At 39.8% G+C, this 19,491-nt stretch overlaps 2 protein-coding genes across 8 annotated transcripts in view; both read left to right on the forward strand.

Annotated features, from left to right (window-relative positions):
* The window catches only part of PTPRG (protein tyrosine phosphatase receptor type G), a 759,442-nt gene that overhangs the window by 401,292 nt on the left and 338,659 nt on the right, over nt 1-19,491 (forward strand). The window lies entirely within an intron of this gene.
* Nucleotides 15,439-15,910, forward strand: LOC116466614 (large ribosomal subunit protein eL31-like). Its single transcript, XM_032754981.2, has one exon. It carries the CDS (start codon nt 15,530-15,532, stop codon nt 15,908-15,910), a length of 381 nt encoding a protein of 126 aa, XP_032610872.1. The 5' UTR covers nt 15,439-15,529.

Genomic DNA, 19,491 nt, shown 5'->3' on the forward strand with positions numbered 1-19,491 from the left:
AAGAGGACTGTGAGAATTTATTTTTAATTTTCATTCCGTTAATTACTTGTGTAACATATGTATGTCCCCATAACACCCAGCGCTCAGTCGCGTGCACGCGCGCTCTCTCTCTCTCTCACACACACACACACACACACACACACACGCTTACTACATATTCATACATTTATTCTACAGGGAAGAAGAGACAGTTGGAGACACTAATATTCCAGCTGTCTGCAGCAGAATCATTTCACAGCCTTCTTCCCAGAACTTTTGGTCATACTTACTATTCTTGCCCCTCAGCCTCACTACTCATTGAAAAAGTATTTAATGTGGATCTAGTAAGTTCTAGTTCGGTTAGTTTAAAGAGATCCAGGAAGACTGAGCAATCATTTACTAATCTGTATTCTAAAAAACCAGCTTAACAATTAATTCAATAGATATGCCAGTCATCATATCTGGAGGTTAAATGCAGGCAAACTGAAAGGAAATAAGGAAAATGAAGCAGGGCAAATAGGACTGTTACTGATATGTTAAAATGAGAGACTATACTAAGACTTCTCATATGCGTATATTGAGATTTTTCCTGCTGGCAATGATCAAGTACAATTACATACCTTTTGTAGTGACATTTCCGATTGGAAAGGTTATGTGACATGCAGGGAGGGGTCTTAGTTATTGGCTCTTTAGCTCTTTCCCTCTTTATCCTGGAATAGTACCACAGTGTGTTTTTCACTCCTTTAAAACACTCTTTGATGAAATTGCTTTGAGTCATGCCCGTCTCTGTGCTTTGCCTCTTTTATTCCATTGACTTGTTTAGGGTACATAGGAAATTAGGTTGAAAACGTGTTAGTATTCCACATTAATATTAACTTGAAGTCTCTCCCTTGTATCACTAAATCACTACAAATAAAAACTTGTACTGTGAATGCATGCTGCTTGTCTATAAATATCACCTGAAACAGAGAGCAAATAAAGCCATGTATGTTTAACTGAGAAGAGTTGAGAATTAATGCTAAATTAAAATATTGTCACACAGATTAGGAGAGGCATACACACAAACAGTCAGTCTCTGATGCCTTTCTCTTTACTGTGAACACTGAATAATAATTATTTGACGAAGGTAGTGCGTTGTAAATATTTATAAACAGAAATGTAAAACAGTGAGACCACAGTGAATAAATTATTTTGAAATATTTTAAAATCCAGTTTTTATATGCTTTTTAGTAAAAATTATTCATGGTGATCAATATTTCTTTCTCACTTGCCATCTGCTCCACTTCTTTGCCTGTGCAGTTCTAGGTGAATGATGCACTGTGCTGTGTAATGTACTCCACAAATTGATTGACTTGGATGCAGCATTTTTATGGAGAGCAGGAAACATGTAATCACTAAACACAAGTCTTCTGCCAGCTCTTTCCTAACCACGGGAACAATTAGGTGATCATTAAATGGCTTCCAAGGGGATGACTTCCTCTCCTGTCTTAGTGCTGGTGTCATTCAGTAGCTTCTGCAGGAGAAGGTGGAAGAAATCTATTCCACGTAGTCCTGGAGTGACTGGTCAAAAGGATTTAATCTTGTGTCTTACAGGCCATTTGTGAAGAGCCCCTATTTTCATGTGATTCCATTTTAATTGAGTTGCAGCATCCAGTTTTGCACTATTGAATCACCCCACTTGAAAGCCTCAGAGAGGGGCTTTTGGGCTGAAACAATGACACTTAGGTGGTTTGACCATCCCTTTCCTGGTCTGAAAGCAGATGTCTGTATCCACTTAATAACCTGTGACTCCTGTAAAATTTTCCTTTTGTTACCTGGCTTGGAGCATTTGCCTTAATGAGGTTTATGTATTTTTCTCGTTTGTTATCCTTTTTATTCTTCCAAGCAAACCATGTCAGACTTTAATGATTACTTCCATTTCTGCCTATTCGGGGCTAGTTACAAATATTCAAGGACCTTTCTTCTTTTTTTTCTTTTTTTTTTTGAGACAGACTCTCACTCTGCTGCCCAGGCTGGAGTGCAGCGGGGCCATCTTAACTCACTGCAACCTCTGCCTCCCGAGTTCAAACATTTCTCCTGTCTCAGTCTCCCGAGCAGCTGGGACTATAGCTTCGTGCCACCACACCTGGCTAATTTTTTTTGTATTTTTAGTAGACATGGAGTTTCCCTGTGTTGGCCAGGCCAGGCTGGTCTCAAACTCCTGACATCAAGTTATCGGCCCACTTCAGCCTCCCAAAGTGCTGGGATTGTAGGCCTGAGCCACCATGCCTGGCTGGAATTTTCTTCAATCAGGTAAAATCATAGCAACCTAGTAATGCTGCCTGTAATTTGAAGACACATGAAGGTCAAGGGTTCTTAATGCTGCCTCTCCTGTGAAGGCATCCCTGATTCTCTTAAATTAATTTTCCTCTTTTGTATGCCTCCATAGTTACAGGTTTTTTCTTTTGTTGTTGTGTTTCATGAGTCTGCCTTACGTAAGTTCTCTTTATGATCATCTTTCCTGCTGAATGGCAAAGTCTTCAAAGGTAGAAATTGAATCTTATCCATCTTTGCTTTCTCCTGCTGAACACAGAATATACACTTTATAATTAATTGCTTGAATTGGAGATAGTCACATTTTTCTAGCCTAATGCCCTCTAAAAGGACTCTCATTGTGTCATTTAAGGATCATTTAGTGGCAAGAATGGAAATCCACACGAACTTACTTTAGGCAAAGGCAGGAGGTTCTTTGGGGAGTACAAGGATGTCTCTCACACTCAAGGCTAGGCAGTACCTCTAGCCAGGACTCAGTGGGGAAAGGGGCCACTTCTGGGAAAGTCCTAGGAGCCCCACTCCTCTGCCCCGCTCACTATCTTTCTGTCTCTTGGACTGATGGTATTGCTGTACCATGGTACCAGCATCTGTCAGTCTGATTCAAGCTTCTTGTTCTCTTGCATTAAGTAATGACTTACCAGGAATGCCGCTCCCTCCAGTCCCTGCAAATCTAAGGCCTCAATATGACTAGTTACGGGTTCCAATTTCAGATTCCCTGCAGAGAGAATATCATGGCCTTCTCTGGGTCAAGAGTCCACCTGTGTTAGTTTAGCCAAGGCCCTGAAGAAAGGAGGACATCTAAGAGAGGCTCACGTGATTTGGAGAACCATCCTCAAGCAGACAGGTTCCCAAGCCGGTGGTCCCCAACCTTTTTGGCATCAGGGACTGGTTTTGTGGAAGACCGTTTTTCCATGGGGGTTGGGGGGATGGTTTTGGGATGAAACTCTTCCACCTCAGATCATCAGGCACGTGCAACCTGGATCCCTTACATGCACAGTTCACAATGGGGTTCGCGCTCCTATGAGAATGTAATGCCGCCGCTGACCTAAGAGGAGGCGGAGCTCAGGCAGTAATGCTGAATCCTGCTGAGTGTCTTGGTTCCTAACACTAAGGGATGGGTTTGGAGGAGCAGAAATGATTGTTGGAAGCAAGTGATTGGTATCTGCATGCAACTGTGCCACTCAAAGGTGCTGGAGAGTGACTAATTTGGATGGAGGAAAATAGTAGCCATATTAGTTGTGGTTTTCTTTTCAAAATTGCTTATGTTCACAACACCTGTGTTTTCTCCTCTGAAATTTACCCCCTACACCCTAATGCTTGATCAGTGTCCCTGCCTGTGTGAGAAACCCTCCTGGACCACTGAAGCCCAGTGTCATTTGGTTCTTCTTTGCCCTTTGAGAGAATGGTACATTCCATTCATTTCACATCTGCCTGCGCTGAGCTCTGTCCTGCCCCCTAACGTTCTGTGCTGTTCTCATCGTTGTCTTCTCCTCTGCAGCTTCTGTTCATGCTGTTCCATGTGCCTGGAATGCCCCTCCCCTCATTTTTATATATTCATCAGGGCTCAGCTTATGTGCCACCTTCTCAGGAGTCGCTGTATTCTGTAGGGTCTCCTTGATATTTTTATTTCACATTCAGTTATCTTGTGTTCTTTTTCACAAGCTGCGTTTACACAAGTTTGTGGTAGTTTACTTGCTTCATGCCTTTCTCCCCCACTGGAATGCAAACCCCTGAAGGCTGTTCTGCCTTGTTCACCTTGGATCTCGGTGCTTGGTATCCAGTAGGAGCCCCGTAAATGTCTCTTTAACGTGCAACTGTCTGGCTGTCATGCATCTCCTGGAGTGGTGACGTGGCCTCTTCTTCTTGAATGACTGAAACGGAACCCTTTGTTAGGCCATCTGTATCAGGGTGATAAATTCCCTGTTTGTGTAGTCAGCTGCCCTGCCACGAACATGGCACTCTGTAATGTGCATAATATAATCATTTAGCTTTTGGGGTTGTTTTTCTGCATCATTTGATCAAGTCATAAACCTAAGTTATGAAGTCTACTCTGGAGACTGAACCTAAGTAAAACTGATCAATGAGATCTGTCTTGGGAACAAGAAATTTAATATACTTTGCTTGACAGATGACTAGAGTCATTGTTTTTCCTTCCTAAATGCAGATCTAATTGTCCAGATATGACAAGGGTGGGATTTTTTGGTTAGTAAGTTAGGCATTTTTGTCCCCCTCGCTTCTGGATCAGAAGACGAGATGGTTTTAGGCCGGTTGCTTTTGTCATTAAGTAATTATAGCTTTATAATGGGTCTTGGGGGGTATCCTGCATTCCTGTGTTCTGACCGCTGTCCCCTGTACTCCCCTGTAGCTCAGCTTTTGAATTTCCTAAAATTAAGGCAGTGAGTGGTATGTGTAAAATCTTGCATAATAGAGACTGGGCTGAAATCCTAGACCCTTCACTGATCAGCTGTATTAACTTGGGCTGGTTACTCAATCCATTAGCCTGCATTCTTCATTTGTAAAATAGGGATAAAAATATATTGTCTTAGCAGGGATCTAGTAAGACTTCCTTATGATGATATGTGTTCTTTGCACAAGGCCAAACCGGCAGTAAAGTGTTTAATAAACTTTGCCATCAACGTCATTCCCATCATAATCATTATCTCCATCTCTCCAGGAGGCCCTTCAGAAGTAACACTGATGTTTCCTAGAAGGAGGGGCCAGGAAGGGGAAAGGGTGTGACTAATATCCACAAACATTATCTTAGGCAGCATAAGTTTCTAGAAACATGGATTCATTTATTATTCATTGGTTTGAATTTAGCTTTTCTTGTTGTTTCCAAACAATACCTTTAGGGTTGAAGTATTAGGGACAGGTGTGTGTGCAGTTTTTTCTCAGCAGTGGGGATAAACATGTGGTTGCAGGACACACAGGCATCTTAAAATTCGGACTTAATTAAATAAAGGAAAAATAAACCATTTCACTTCATTTTTCTGCTCAGGTCAGATTCATGTCTGTTTTCTTAGGGTAATTGTGGCTTGATGCTCTGGTCCCCTAAATAAGGAAGTTTAGGCACATCATTCCTGAAAGATCAGATATTCCTTGTCTTGAAGTCTTGTTTGTTTGATCTTCAGAGTATTTTAAAAATAGAAACCGACTGAGAAAATCCAGCCATGCTTGAAAAATCTTAAGGTTTCCAGGGATCTACATTGCTCAGTCTCAACCAGAGACTAGAACTGAGTGGAAGCTGCTTTCTTTAGACCTGTCGTTCTCAAATTGTGGTCCCTTGGACTAACAGCATCAGCATCAACCCAGGGGACTTGTAAGAAATGCCCGTTTCTATAACCCATCCCAAGGCTTTTAAATGAGAAACTCTGGGGTGGGTGCCACTGCCTTTATCAGGCCTTCCAGGTGATGCCCACGTGGCTAGAGTTTGAGAAGCATTATTTCAGACAGAGCTCGGGCTCTGTACTCCCCAGTTACAGTTCTTTGCCCTTCTTTGCTGTCTTACACCCAGCTCCCTGCACTGAGTTAAATCGCCTCCCTGGTGCCATGAAGTATTTTTTTGTCTAGGGACTGCTAAGGATTTTAGGGTCGGGTTGTAAGTATGCTGACTTCTCTTCTGCCTCAATATATCTGACACCTTAAGCTCACTTAAGTCCCTTAAGCTCCTCTAAGCCTAAGAAATACATGGTGAGAGGGATGTGTCTCTAAGAGTGTGTTTAACATTGTGGAAGACTGTTGACAGCTGTGTTGACTGTCAAGGCAAGATCAGGATAATAGACTGTCTAAAAGGAATGTGTTAATTTTATTGCTTAAGGTATAAGCATAGCAATTTTTCTTAATTATGCTAGAAATAGTGGTATTTTAAGTCAGGTTCACCTAGTTGTGAAATCTTTCCTTTGCTCCTGTAGTTGCATGGCTTGAGGGAACATGTTTAACCTCTTGAGCACAACTTTGCTCATCTGTGAAATGGGATTTTTATAACCTACGGCCAAGTGAAATGGGGAGAGTTAAGTGTGGCGTGTATAGGAAACTGTTCCTTTGAGTTCCTTTGCTATTAAGGCTCATTTTTTTGTATCCACAGTCACATTTATGAAGCTTTTCCGAAGAACAAACACACCCTTTGGGAAGTATAGTCAAAAGTGGGAATGTATTTATTGAGTAATCAATAAGCTATATATTTTGTCATGTATGAATTATATATGCATTATTTATAATACCTCACACATGAATCATACTTATAGTGAGCATTTTTTGAATGCTTAGTATGTGTCAGGCACTGTTCTAGAAGCTGGGACACCAAAGAGAGCTGTTTAGAGAAGATCTGTGTTTTTACGGTACTCATATTCCGCTTTGGAGATGGTTTAGTCGTTTAGTTTTTGTAATTTAATGTTTAAAAATAGATAATACATGTACAGCATTTGAAAGTCAAAATAATGTAAAAAGGTATATGCAGAGAAGTCTTATTTCCACCATGTTGGTGAATTCTATATTCTGTCCCCACCGTATCCCCCCACAGGTAACCATATTTATTAGTTCCCCTTTATCCTTCCAGGGTTTCTTTATGCAAATATAATTAAATTATATATGTTCGTAATTTCTGCCTTAATAAAAGGTAGCATACTATACATGCTGTTCTGCACTTTTAAAGTAGGAGTTCTGAACCAGCATAAGACTTTACGGGGTTATTAAACATACTCCCTCAAAGTTTTAAATACCATTTTATATGTATCTGTCATAACTTTCATCATATTTTCAAAGTCATCTATGACCCCCAAAAAGGGTAAAAATCATTATTTCATAAGTTTACAGATTACCAAATACCTGGATTTGTAACAAACCATCAACTGCAGTAAAAGATACATGTGGCATCTAGAAAAAAAATCAGAAAAAGATGCCTTATATAGAGAAAAATGCATCTGAATTAATATGCATTTAATGAATTCAGTGCAATTTCGTGCTTTTATAGTTGGGGATGCTAGAAAGAGAAAATATTTATGATTAATTCATTTTGAGACTACCAAGTTAAGTACTTACAAGATACCAAATGAAATACATATTAATCCACATTAGAATTTAAAGGCAGTATTTTATTTTCACAGGTCTCTATTGTATCAAGTATAAATGATGAAATTGTTAATAGTTCTTATAACTTGTGTAAGTGGATGACTTGAACTGTAGAATATACTTTGTAGAAGATGGGTTTTTTGTTTGTTTCTTTTACCTAAATGAACATTTTCATGACAAGTTGAAGGCTTGATCTGGGCTTGTCCCTTGGGGGAAAATTAAATCTTACCCTAAACAATGGAAATACTAAAGGAATGCTTGTTGAAAATATGTGCAATATATATTTAAAAAAAAAAAAAGACCTCAGAAGGCAAGGGTATATTTAGAATTTGGTAGAAATTTTGGTATCTGTATTCTAAACATGTGGTTTCAGTGTACAGGTGTTATGTTTAAGTGAATGTAATTCAACAGTAGTCTTTCAGATAGTATTCTATGCAGTACCTAGCAGCAGTTGCTCATTTAATACATGCAGGGAACACATAAGTGGCTGGAAAACAAACTTTATTAGTGTAAGTAAAATTGTCTTATGTGGAATTTGCTTCAGAAGGTATAGAGCACGATGGTTAATGTGTTATCTTTTCAGAAACATAGAACTAAGTTGATGGGAAAGAGGGGACAATTTTATTCTGTAATCACTAAAGTGGTTTGGAGACTTTCCCAAAGATATTGGCAGGATGGCTTTATAACATAAACCATGACTTGGAGAGGGTAAAATTAATCAGTAATCTTCACTGAAGTATAAAGTGTGAATGACATGGGAAACGTCATGGGAACGGAGATCTTTTCTTATGGACTGGAGGACTTTCTCAGATGATTCCCTCAGCACTGTCCTCTCCTGGGCGGCATTGTCACATGCATTTATTTATTATGGGGTTATGAGTTAATGACCCACCTCCATTGCTGCTGCCAGAGCAAAATGTTAGTTTGAGATCAAAACTCTCCATCAAACATTGTTGCATTCCAAATCGCTGAACTGCCCTTCGCTAGAAGGGAAAGTGATAAGACCTGTTCTGCCCTTCTCCAGGCACCTATAAAGCCAATAATTCTCCATTCATGTGAAGCTCCTCTTGTCTTTATTGCCTTCACCACTTTTTTCCACTCTTCATTATAGTTCCTTTGTCCGTCCTTGTGTCGTGGTTTTACACGCGTGGCTCAGCCTGAGCTTCAGGCTTTGTTCTCTCTGCTTTTTTATGGCCTTTTTGATGAGTCGCTGGGTAGTTCCAGCCCACACTATTGTCATTTGATCGCATACTGTCTCATTGACCTAGAATTTTAGAAGGAAATGCAGTCTAGATTAGCATCTCTTTGAATTGTTCAGCCTTTAAAAAAAATCCAATCAAAATGAAATAATTTTGTAGTTAGTAAAGAATCCGGGGCCGGGTGCAGTCTCTCACGCCTGTAATTCCAGCACTTTGGGAGGCCAAGGTGGGCGGATCACCTGAGGTCAGGAGTCTGAGACCAGCCTGGCTAACATGGTGAAACCCTGTTTCTACTAAAAATACAAAAAATTATCCAGGTATGGTGGCACGTACCTGTAATCTGGGCTACTTAGGAGTCTGAGGCAGGAGAATTGCTTGAACCTGGGAGACGGAGGTTGCAGTGAGCCGAGATGGCGCCATTGCACCCCAGCTTGGGCAACAAGAGTGAAATTCTGTCTCAAAAAAAAATAATCTGGGATGACTACAGTGTTAAGCTACGGTGGCTCACGCCTGTAATCTCAGCACTTTGGGAGGCCCAGGTGGAGGGATCATGAGGTCAGGAGTTCGAGACCAGCCTGCCCAACATGGCGAAACCCTGACTCTACTAAAAATACAAAAATTAGCTGGGCGTGCTGGTGTGCACCTGTAATCCCAGTGAATGGGGAGCCTGAGGCAGGAGAATGTCTTGAACCCAGGAGGTGGAGGTTGCAGTGAGCCAAGATCATGCCGTTGCACTCCAGCCTAGGTGACAGAGCAAGACTCCATCTCAAAAAAAAAAAAAAAAAAAAGTTAAGCTAAAGCCCTTAGGGTGGACTTCTTTTAATGAGCAGAGAATGTGTGAGTTGTTCAAGAGTGTACTTCTAAAGCACCTGCAAAAATAGCTTTAGGTATGCTCATTCATTCATTCATTCTTCTACAAGTATTTATTGTGGTCCAACTGTGTGTTTAGCATTGGGCAATAATAATGGCTGATACTTAACATGTAACATGCTCACTATTTGCAAGACACTGTTTAAGCACTACACCTCATGTAGTTCAAAGAGTTAGGTACTGCAATTATTCTCACTTTGCAAACAAGGAAACAGATGAAGAGTTTAGGTAACTTGCCCAGGACCAGTTACATACCAAGTGGCAAAAGTGGGATTCTGTTGTCTGATTCTAGAATTCATGGTCTTTATCACTATGCTATGCATGATTTCTTTCTTTCTTGAACTTGTCATCTAGTCAGATCTGACCCGTGCAGTTTTGTTTTCAGGACTCTCAAAGCAAACTTTTCTTCCATGGCAAAAACAAGTCTATTCTAGCTCCATCTGCATTACCACAGAATCCAGATTAGTAGATTTCAAAGGAAGGAGATTTAACCATAGCTACTACACCTCCGCCCTCGACATGTGACTTGCATGTCAACATATTGACTGACATTTACATGTGATATTTGGTTATCGAGTTTAACTAAGGAATCACCTTGCATGCTTAACTATCTGCTGGTGAAATTTTTGATGCATGGAATGTGTCAGAGCCAGTGGAGCATTATAAGTTAATTACTTGTGTGCACAGCGGGCAACACTGATACAGGTGGCCTCTAGCAATACGGAGGTGAGACATTACTTGAGACACCTGAGATGTGGCTGTGAGTGAGTCATCCTGATGAGTGGGGAATGGGGAATGTCAAGAAGGCCAGGTATGGCTCTGTCCTGATGGAATGTTGGTTCAGAAGGAATGCTGATGGACTGTGAACCATACCATTGTTTTACACTGGGGTGTGCTGATGTGAGGTTGCCTTTTGGTGGCCTACGTAGAATTATGTGATAGGGATTCAGGATTTATAATTCCTCTTCAATAACGTGCAAAATATGTAAAGATGACTAGGACCCACTGACTTGGTTTTCATTCATTTATTCATGTTTTTTTTTTTTCTCACTCACTTTCCTTATTCAAGAATGATTTACTGGGTGTTTATTATATGCCAATACTTTTTGCTACACTCTGTGGAAACAGTGGGAAGTCAAATGGACAGGTGGCTCTAGAATTTCTATATAAGATTCTGCCACTACAGAGTAGGTAGAAGCGGATCTAGTTGGATTTGTCTTGAAGCAACACTGGCATAGCAAGCACTTTGTTTTTGCTTAGCTTGTATGTTTATTAAGGCCACTTTGGCCAAAGTTCTCTCCTAGCCATTTCTGCCATAAAACTTAAAGTTGGGCTTGTGAGAAGTAGAACTTGTCACAAACAGCATTGGCTCAATTTCTTTCTAGTGGATCAGTGAAACTCAGATTGGTGTTGCCAGAGAAAACCTGGTTTTCTGAAGTATATGACAGAGTAAACTAATCTGGAATGGTGGGCTCAAGGAAAACTTCTTGAATAAGTGACACTTCTGCTCAAATTTGAAAATGGAATACAAAGTCTAGGCCTGACCTGGACCATTATGAGATCACACATAGGGCCTGTTGCAGTTATCACAGGCCTTATCTTTGTCCGCATTCCTGGTTGGGAGATAGGTCTGTCAATGGGGCCTTCTGATTGTGATTTGATCTCTTGCATTGAACTATAAAGGCTTTTTAACAAACTAGGCAGAGTCGAATGTTAAAAACCTCTACTAGAAACATTTTATTATTACTCATTTTATCAGCAAGACCTTCAATTCATATCAGCTTTTTCAACTCCTTAATCTCCATTCTACTTGTCAGAAGTAGTAAGAAATATTAACCCACCATAGGAATGGTCTCACGCCTCATTTCAAATGTTAGTAATGCATCAAAACTCTAAGACTTATATTAGCTGCATTTTAGATGTCTAAATTCGTTCCCTTACTGGGAAGGAAAGGTATATATAGTTAAAGGCAGAAAAGGGCTAATGGCGTAATAATTTATAATCATAGTGTTCTGATTAGAAATGAGTGACATTCTTCCAAATTTAGTGCATGTAACTGCCACTGAACACTGATTATAAATTTGGCTAATTTGAACAAAGGCTTTCCTTGTTGGTTAAGATAGCTGTGTCTATCTTTACTATTGTAGTAAAACATTTTAAGTGGAATTTCTGGGTCAAAGTGAATGGATGTCTTTAAAGATGTATATATAAACAAAAGCTTGTGTGTGTGTTTGTGAATATGTATGTGTGTATACACAAATGACTTCTAGATTTTCTCTAGTAAACATGTAAAATAAGTATTTTTAATAATAATAATAATAGTATATGAGTAAGTTTAGGTACAAAATTTTGGTCCTCTTGGGGGGAGATAAAGGAGGGGAATGTGGATGTTGAAATATATCAAGCACGTCTTACTGGAAGTTGAGAAAGAAGAGGAGAAATTCCTTACAGTGACATGTTATTCTTCCATGAAATAATGCTTCTGACATTAAGCTAAATGGATGATGTCATTTTGGCCATAAACAAGTACTAAATTTGGCTAATACAATGGCCTGAACCATTAAATGTAAAGATTTTTATTTTGTTAAGTGTGGTGTGATGGTTTATGCAATCATGGATATATGATTTCATATTCTGCTTTTTTTGCTTTTTTCATAATCCTTTCACTTACTAAATGGCTTCTATTTCAGAGCTATGTCATATTCCATCAGTGAATATAGACTTGCATTGTTGGACAGGCAGTTTATTCATCCCTTTTTGATGCTAAGAATATGGATATGAAGCCCATCTGTGCATAATTGTTCCTTTGCTGAGTTGGATTTTCTTAGGTTCTTAGATTCCCACATGTAGACTCATTGGGTTTAAGAATGAAAATTGATAAAGATTTAATATATATTGTGAGAATTCTCCCCCAAAATATTTGTGGTAAATTTTGGAGCCTTTGGCATTATCTGAGAGTGCTTCTGCCATTGTATCCTTGCCACTGGTAGCTTTTTATAGATCTATTTGATACAGATTTCAAACTAAAATTCCAGGTAAAATCAAGGTGCTACCATTTGGGGGTTGACTTTGGGCTATTCATTTAAGCCCTCTCAACTTTACTTTCTTCATCTGTTAAGTGTTGGATGGAGGAGGGGAGGGAATGATATATGAGGATGATCATGATGATATCACTGTATCGATGGTGATACTTCCTGGGACTATGCAAAGAAAATCTGTGCTACGGCAGTTGGTCAACTTTAAAGAACATTTGTAGGGTAATGATTCTCATAGCTCACCTTTATTTAAACCCGTAAGTTCTTTGAGACATGGTGTTGTCTGTACTCTGTACATTTTACTGAAAAGATGATGTCATGTATAATTAAAACCAAGAGCACAAACTGGAGTCTCAGATTCACCAGAATTTGTACTCCCACTCCATGTGAGTTAAGTCCTGCATGTATCAGTTTACACATCCTTATTATGGGAATGTAGTACTATATTTGACACAGAATGGGGTGAGGAGTAAAGTGAAACACTACAGGCCAACTGCCTGGCTCAATAAGTGGTTCATTAATGATAGTTAGCAATGGTGACAGCAAGAGTGGCAACAGGTGTGCACATGACAGTGTGGTCTCCACTGGGGCAGAGAACCTTGTCCCTCAACCATGTTCCAAGGTACCCTGGATGCAGAGCTCAGTAAATGTAAGGTCTGGGGTAGAGGGAACCTTGAGTGAATGTTTGCATCAATGAATGTATAATAGGAGTAGTATAACAAATAATTTGTGAATGAATTAATTTTTCTTCTTGGGGAATTTTAATTAAAGACATGAAATAATAAAATCTTTTGGGTACACAGTAGTCCCGTACAGAATTGTATGATACACATTATCCTTCTCAGCAAAAAGTGTTAAAGAAGTTGTAGAAGAGGAAGTCTTCTTCAAGGGCAAGATGGTTAGTAGATGGTGATCCAGGAGTAAAGTGAGGAGGTGAGGTGGGTCTGGGAGTTGGAACTGGCGCCTTTTAGAAAAAATTTTTTTCCACAAATAACCTGCGGACTCGGTCACCCTCAGTCCCTGCATCTTGCATGGACCCTGGTGTGCACATCTGGTCATTGGGACTAAAACATTTGGCATCTATCAGCTGCATATGTCCAACCTGAGGAGCGAATCCCCCAGCCCGGCATCCCTCAAGACATGATAGGGGAGGAGGGATACAGGGATAATGATTTTCCCCTTGGAAAGCTGCACTGCGTAGATGGTACACACCCATGTCCTTTCTCAATCACACTGGTAGAATAATTTATATGGAAGTGCAATTTAATATGAAACCAGTGAGGTTGTTTTTTAGATTAATATGTTTCAAAATGATTTTGAGATAATTTTGAGTTAAACTGTGAGGCAGATCAATCTTCAGCCATAGATAGATTCCTATCACTCCTTTTTAGCACAAATAATTGTTCATTTGACATCAGTCATAAATATTCTTAAGCAAGGTAATGAAATGCCACTTTTTTGAACCATGTGAGATATATCTTCGGATTGTGTTTCCAATGTCAACTCAGGTTAATGTGATTTACCCAGAGTAGGGTACCTGGGTAGCTTTTTAGACGGCATTGAGAAACTCATGAGGAGAAGGAAAGAAGGCTTTTAATTTTTTTGTCATGTTCTGACCTCTGTCTGTGTTTTAGTGTCAGGATAAAGACCATACTTGAGGAACTTTCCTTTGTTTAGAAAAATCACTGACAAAGAAATGCAGAAAACAGAGGAAAACATCTAAGGAGGGCTGAAGAAAACACAGTTGCCTTATTTTCAAATTTGGTGTAAATGTTTGCTAGTTTTAGAAGCTAATTTAATAGCTTCATCTGCAAATTATAAGTAATACTTGAAAGGACACATATTCAATATGTGTTTTGCTTTGGGATTTTAGTTGTTAATGTGCAACACATTATCTATAAATATGCAAGGGGAAGAAACTCTTTGGGATTAGAAGGAGTTGTTTGGAATAATTAATAGTAAAGGTAGGTTAGTAGTGATGGCTTAACTGTGATTTTTTTTAAATGGATGTTCAGAATTTATTTGAACTCTTAAAAAAATTCTGGGATCTAGATCTGCATCTTAAAGTCACATTTAATTCTTCTTGGCTTTGAACTTGGTACATCTGCAATGGTAGGTTAGGAAAGAATCACCGAATAAAGGAATTTGAACCAAATGAGTTCATACATGGAAACTTATACCTGCCACTTATTCCTGACACCTTCTAAAATCCTGAGTTTATGAACCAAGTGAGTTCATATATGGAAAGTTATACCTGCCACTTATTTCTGAAACTGTCTAAAATCCTGAATTTAGAAGTGTAATATTGCTTATTTATTCTCTGTTCTGTCAATATTTCATTGATGCCCCAGTGTGGTTTGAATATTAGTGAATGGTAGTAGTTTCAGGGAGCACTTAATGTCTTTTTTTTTTTTTTTTTTTGAGACGGAATGTCGCTGTCACCCAGGCTGGAGTGCAGTGGTGCAATCTCGGCCAACTGCAACCTCTGTCTCCTGGGTTCAAGTGATTCTCCTACCTCAGCCTCCTAAGTAGCTAGGATTACAGGCACCTGCCAACCGTGTCCGGCTAATTTTTTTGTATTTTTAGTAGAGATGGGGTTTCACCATGTTGGCCAGGCTGGTTTTGAACTCTGAAGGGAATAGAATTAGGCTTATCATCATGGAAGTACTTACCTGGCCATATCTGAGTGAAGGACAGTTGAAGTACTTGGTCTCATTGGGACCATGTCAAGATATTCCAGGAAGAAAATCCTTTTCTCATTTTGTCAAGGCAATACTAGGAAATCAGTATTTGTATGGATATTCCATATTTTTGGTTAAAGGGCCGGAATCAAATTCTACTTACTTCCATTGCTCTTACAGTGCTGGGTACCATATTGGAACTAAAACTCATTATCTTGTAACTAAAGGAAATTAGAGGTTGATGAGTAACTAGTCCATGAGCAAGTTGCTTCAAAACCGTTCCTAGAAGTTTGACTACATTTTATAACAAGAGAGGAGATGTCACATAGGTATATTTCCAGTTAAAAATCCCTCTTCGGCTTTTTTCCAACTTGGACCCAGCAGAATGGCTCCCGCAAAGAAGGGTGGCGAGAAGAAAAAGGGCCGTTCTGCCATCAACGAAGTGGTAACCCGAGAATACACCATCAGCATTCACAAGCGCATCCATGGAGTGGGCTTCAGGAAGCGTGCCCCTCGGGCACTCAAAGAGATTCGGAAATTTGCCATGAAGGAGATGGGAACTCCAGATGTGCGCATTGACGCCAGGCTCAACAAAGCTGTCTGGGCCAAAGGAATAAGGAATGTCCCATACCGAATCCGTGTGCGGCTGTCCAGAAAACGTAAGGAGGATGAAGATTCACCAAATAAGCTATATACTTTGGTTACCTATGTACCTGTCACCACTTTCAAAAATTTACAGTCAGTGTGGATGAGAACTAATCGCTGATCGTCAGATACATCAAATAAAGTTATAAAATTGCAAAAAAAAAAAAAAATCCCTCTTCGGATCATTTGGTGTGATGGAAGTGTTCTGAAACTGGATTGTAGTGATGGTTGTACAACTCTGTAAGCTTACTAAAAGTCATCGAATTGTACACTTAAACTGGTTGAATTTACGCATATATAAATTATACCTCAATAGAGTTGTTTAAAACCCACTGTTTTAAAGTTAAACTAGAAGGAAGAAAAAACAAAAAAGAATAAAAATAAAGTGAAACTGCGTTGTTATTTGTGTTTTTTAGAATACTTACTGACCCATGTGTATGCAGCAGTGCATATAATGGGCCCATCCCTGTCATTTTAGAATTTCCCTTGGGGCAGTGAGTGAACAATAGACAATATACGAAACAAATAAATGTGTACTGTATATTAGAAGGTGAGCGCTACCGAGGAAAAATTAAAAAGAGGAAGAAAGCACAGTGCAAGAGGGTTTACATTTGTGTGGCAGAGTAGGTCTTATTGATAAAGTGACATATAAGGACCTCCAGAAGGTGACTGAGTTGCCTGTTACTCTAAGTAGGCTGAGGACAGCAGAAAAATGCTGGTCATGTTCAAGGGACAGCAAGGTGGCCTGTTTGGCTTCTGTAGAGGGATCCATGGAGAGAGAAGTAGAAGCTGTGATCAGGAAGGTAAATTCGGGCAGAGGCCAGATGTGTAGGGCCTTGTAGATGATTTTTCAGGTCTTTGTCTTTTGCTCTGAATGATGTAGTGTGCTGTTGGGGGGTTTCATGCAGGTGAGTGACATGATCTGACTTAAGTTTTAACAGGATTTCTGGCTGCTGTGTTGATATAGACTGAAGGGGAGGGGAGGGTGGGTCAGGGAGTCAGGTTAGGAGACAATTGCAGTCATTTCTAGGAGAGGTGATGGCAGCATGGGCCCCTGAGTGTTAGTAGTTAGAAAGGGCAAGAAGGAGTAGTTTCTGGATCTCTTTATTCCCTCCCCTCCCCTCTTCTTTCTTTTTCTTTCTTTTTTTTTTTTTTTTTTTTTTTGAGACATGGTCTCACTCTGTTGCCCAGTGTGGGGTGCAGTCGCAGGATCATGGCTTACTGCAGCCTTGATCTCCTGGGCTCAATCTCAAGTGATACTCCCACCTTAGACTCTTGAGTAGCTGGGACCACTTGCATGTGCCACCATGCCCAGCTAATTTTTAATTTTTTTTGTAGAGACAGGGTCCTGCTATGTTGCTCAGTCTGGTCTTAAACTTCTGGGCTCAAGTGATCCTCCCACCCCAGCCTCCTAAAGTGTTGGGCTTACAGGCATGCATCTCTGTGCCTGGCCTGGGATTTTTGTGAATGTACAACCAAGAATTTGCTGTGCTATCCGGGAGGGAGTTAGGGAGAAAAATTAATGCTAATAAATGAAAACAAGCTGTCCTGCCTAGACACTTGAAAGGTCTAAATTTCCCCTTAAAAAGTAGTCCTGCAGTTGAGAACTGAGGATACAAAGAGAATGAAAGCTGATTACAGTGTGCTTCATCCTCTTTGTCCAGCATCTTCTGAAAATGGTTATTTTATGTTGAAGCTTTGTCTGCATTAGCAGTTTTATCTGCAAGGAAAGGAATTCTAAATTGCTAATTAGAGCACTTGTTTTTCACAACTAGGATCCAACTGTTTTGGAAATCACTAAGCATTTTCTCTGGAATGGGAGCCCCTGAACTAAAGTATTGCAGCTAAGTTCATCAATATGGTAGATGGGAATTGACATATGCTTGCATCATTCAGAGTTTAGTTCTAGAATCTAAAAGGAAAAATGTATGTGCTGTCTCCTGCTTACTGGCAAGGTGTGGATCTTAACTTCCATTTCCTATTAATCATACTTTTTATGCATCTTGCCAAATAGTACTCTTCATTGTGTTTAAGAAAATGATTTGGGTCCGGATGCGGTGGCTCATACCTGTAATCACAGCACTTTGGGAGGCCAAGGCAGGTGGATCACGTGAGGTCAGGAGTTTAAGAACAGCCTGGCCAACGTGGTGAAACCCCATCTCTACTAAAAATATGAAAATTACCTAGGCGTGGTAGTGGGCGCCTATAATCCCAGCCAGGGAGGTGTAGGTTGCAGTGAGCCAAGATGGCTCCACTGCACTCCAGCCTGGGTGACACAGCGAGACTCCATTTCAAAAAAAAAAACTCTCAGACATATAAGACCCCACCACAAAACTGTCAAATCATGCTTTCCTTTGCCTTCTTGATAATGTACATAGACTACTGCCAGAGGTTTTTTTTTTTTTTTTTTTTCCATGATATTAGTGATATTTAAACAGGTAGTTGAAGAACTGTGGAACCAACACCACACGGCCATACTCTAAGCCAGTTTTCTCTTTTCATTTACAGTAAACAAGTTACTGTGATGCCTCATGACTGTCTTTCTTAGAGTGTGTTGGTATTGTTTTAAACTATTTTTTAATCTTTTGATACTTTAAATAGGGCAGACTGTCTTAGTACACAAAGGCCTATGGTTTTAATTAGTTGTACATGGAATTTTTTTTTTACCAGTTTTTATTTCTACCTTAATCTTGCAATGTTTATGTCATTAATCTTCTCAAATTTAGTATGTCCTTTGGGAGGCTGAGGTGGGCAGATCACTTGAGGTCAGGAGTTCAAGACCAGCCTGGGCAACATGGTGAAACCCCATCTCTACAAAAATATAAAAATCAGCCAGGCATGATGGCCGATTCCTGTAATCCCAGCTACAAGTGAGGCAGGAGAATCACTTGAACCCAGTAGGCGGAGGTTGCAGTGAGCCAAGATCATGCCATTGCACTCCAGCCTGGGCAATAAAGCAAGACTCCATTTTAAAAAAAAAATTTTTTTTTTTTAGTATGTCTTTTATGGAACACTGTGCCTTTTCGTGACTGACTGTCTTTAGGCAACGGAATTGCTTACTCACTTCATTTCCTTTTATCCACCTACTTAGCTTTGTGCCCCACCTAAAAACATATGGTTCTATTGGAAATGTTGGCACTTTTGTTAATACATTTATAATGATAACTATTTTCTTTGCAGATTATGAAGAGACAGGGTCAAAGATCCCAGTACTGGTAGTCTGTTCTCACCAGTGCGTGTCCTTAGCTGAGAGATCCTGTCCTTTGTGGGGCAGCTGAACTCAGCTCTAAGACAGAGACCTGAAGTCTGAGTTGAAATTGTCCTTCAGATTTGCCTAACATCCTAACTGCCACCAGTACCAACCATTTAAATATTGCTATAGCAAGAAGTTTAACGAGAGTCTCTGGAGCCATCTGTCTGAGTTTGAATCTTGCTTTCACTGCTTCCTTGATGGTGTGATCTAAATACCAAATAGCATAACCTTTCTTGGCTGCAATTTCTTCATTCAGAAAATGAGGGTAGTATTGTCAGGAGCAAATAAGGTAATCTGTGGACATTGGTCCATTGTCAGTGGCCTATAAATGTTAACTGTTAATAAAGAATAGGTGTGAAGGGTTAAAAACCGTTTACTAGGGGAATGATCTTGGACAGATTATTTAACCCTCTGCCCTCAAATGCCTCATCTATAAAATGGGGATAATA

Source organism: Hylobates moloch, unplaced genomic scaffold (genome assembly GCF_009828535.3).
Source record: "Hylobates moloch isolate HMO894 unplaced genomic scaffold, HMol_V3 SCAFFOLD_4, whole genome shotgun sequence".
Taxonomy (NCBI): Eukaryota; Metazoa; Chordata; class Mammalia; order Primates; family Hylobatidae; genus Hylobates; species Hylobates moloch.

Bases quoted from the DNA above. Each gene is read 5' to 3' on its own strand.
- LOC116466614 (XM_032754981.2), top strand. From the start codon at position 15,530: ATGGCTCCCGCAAAGAAGGGTGGCGAGAAGAAAAAGGGCCGTTCTGCC.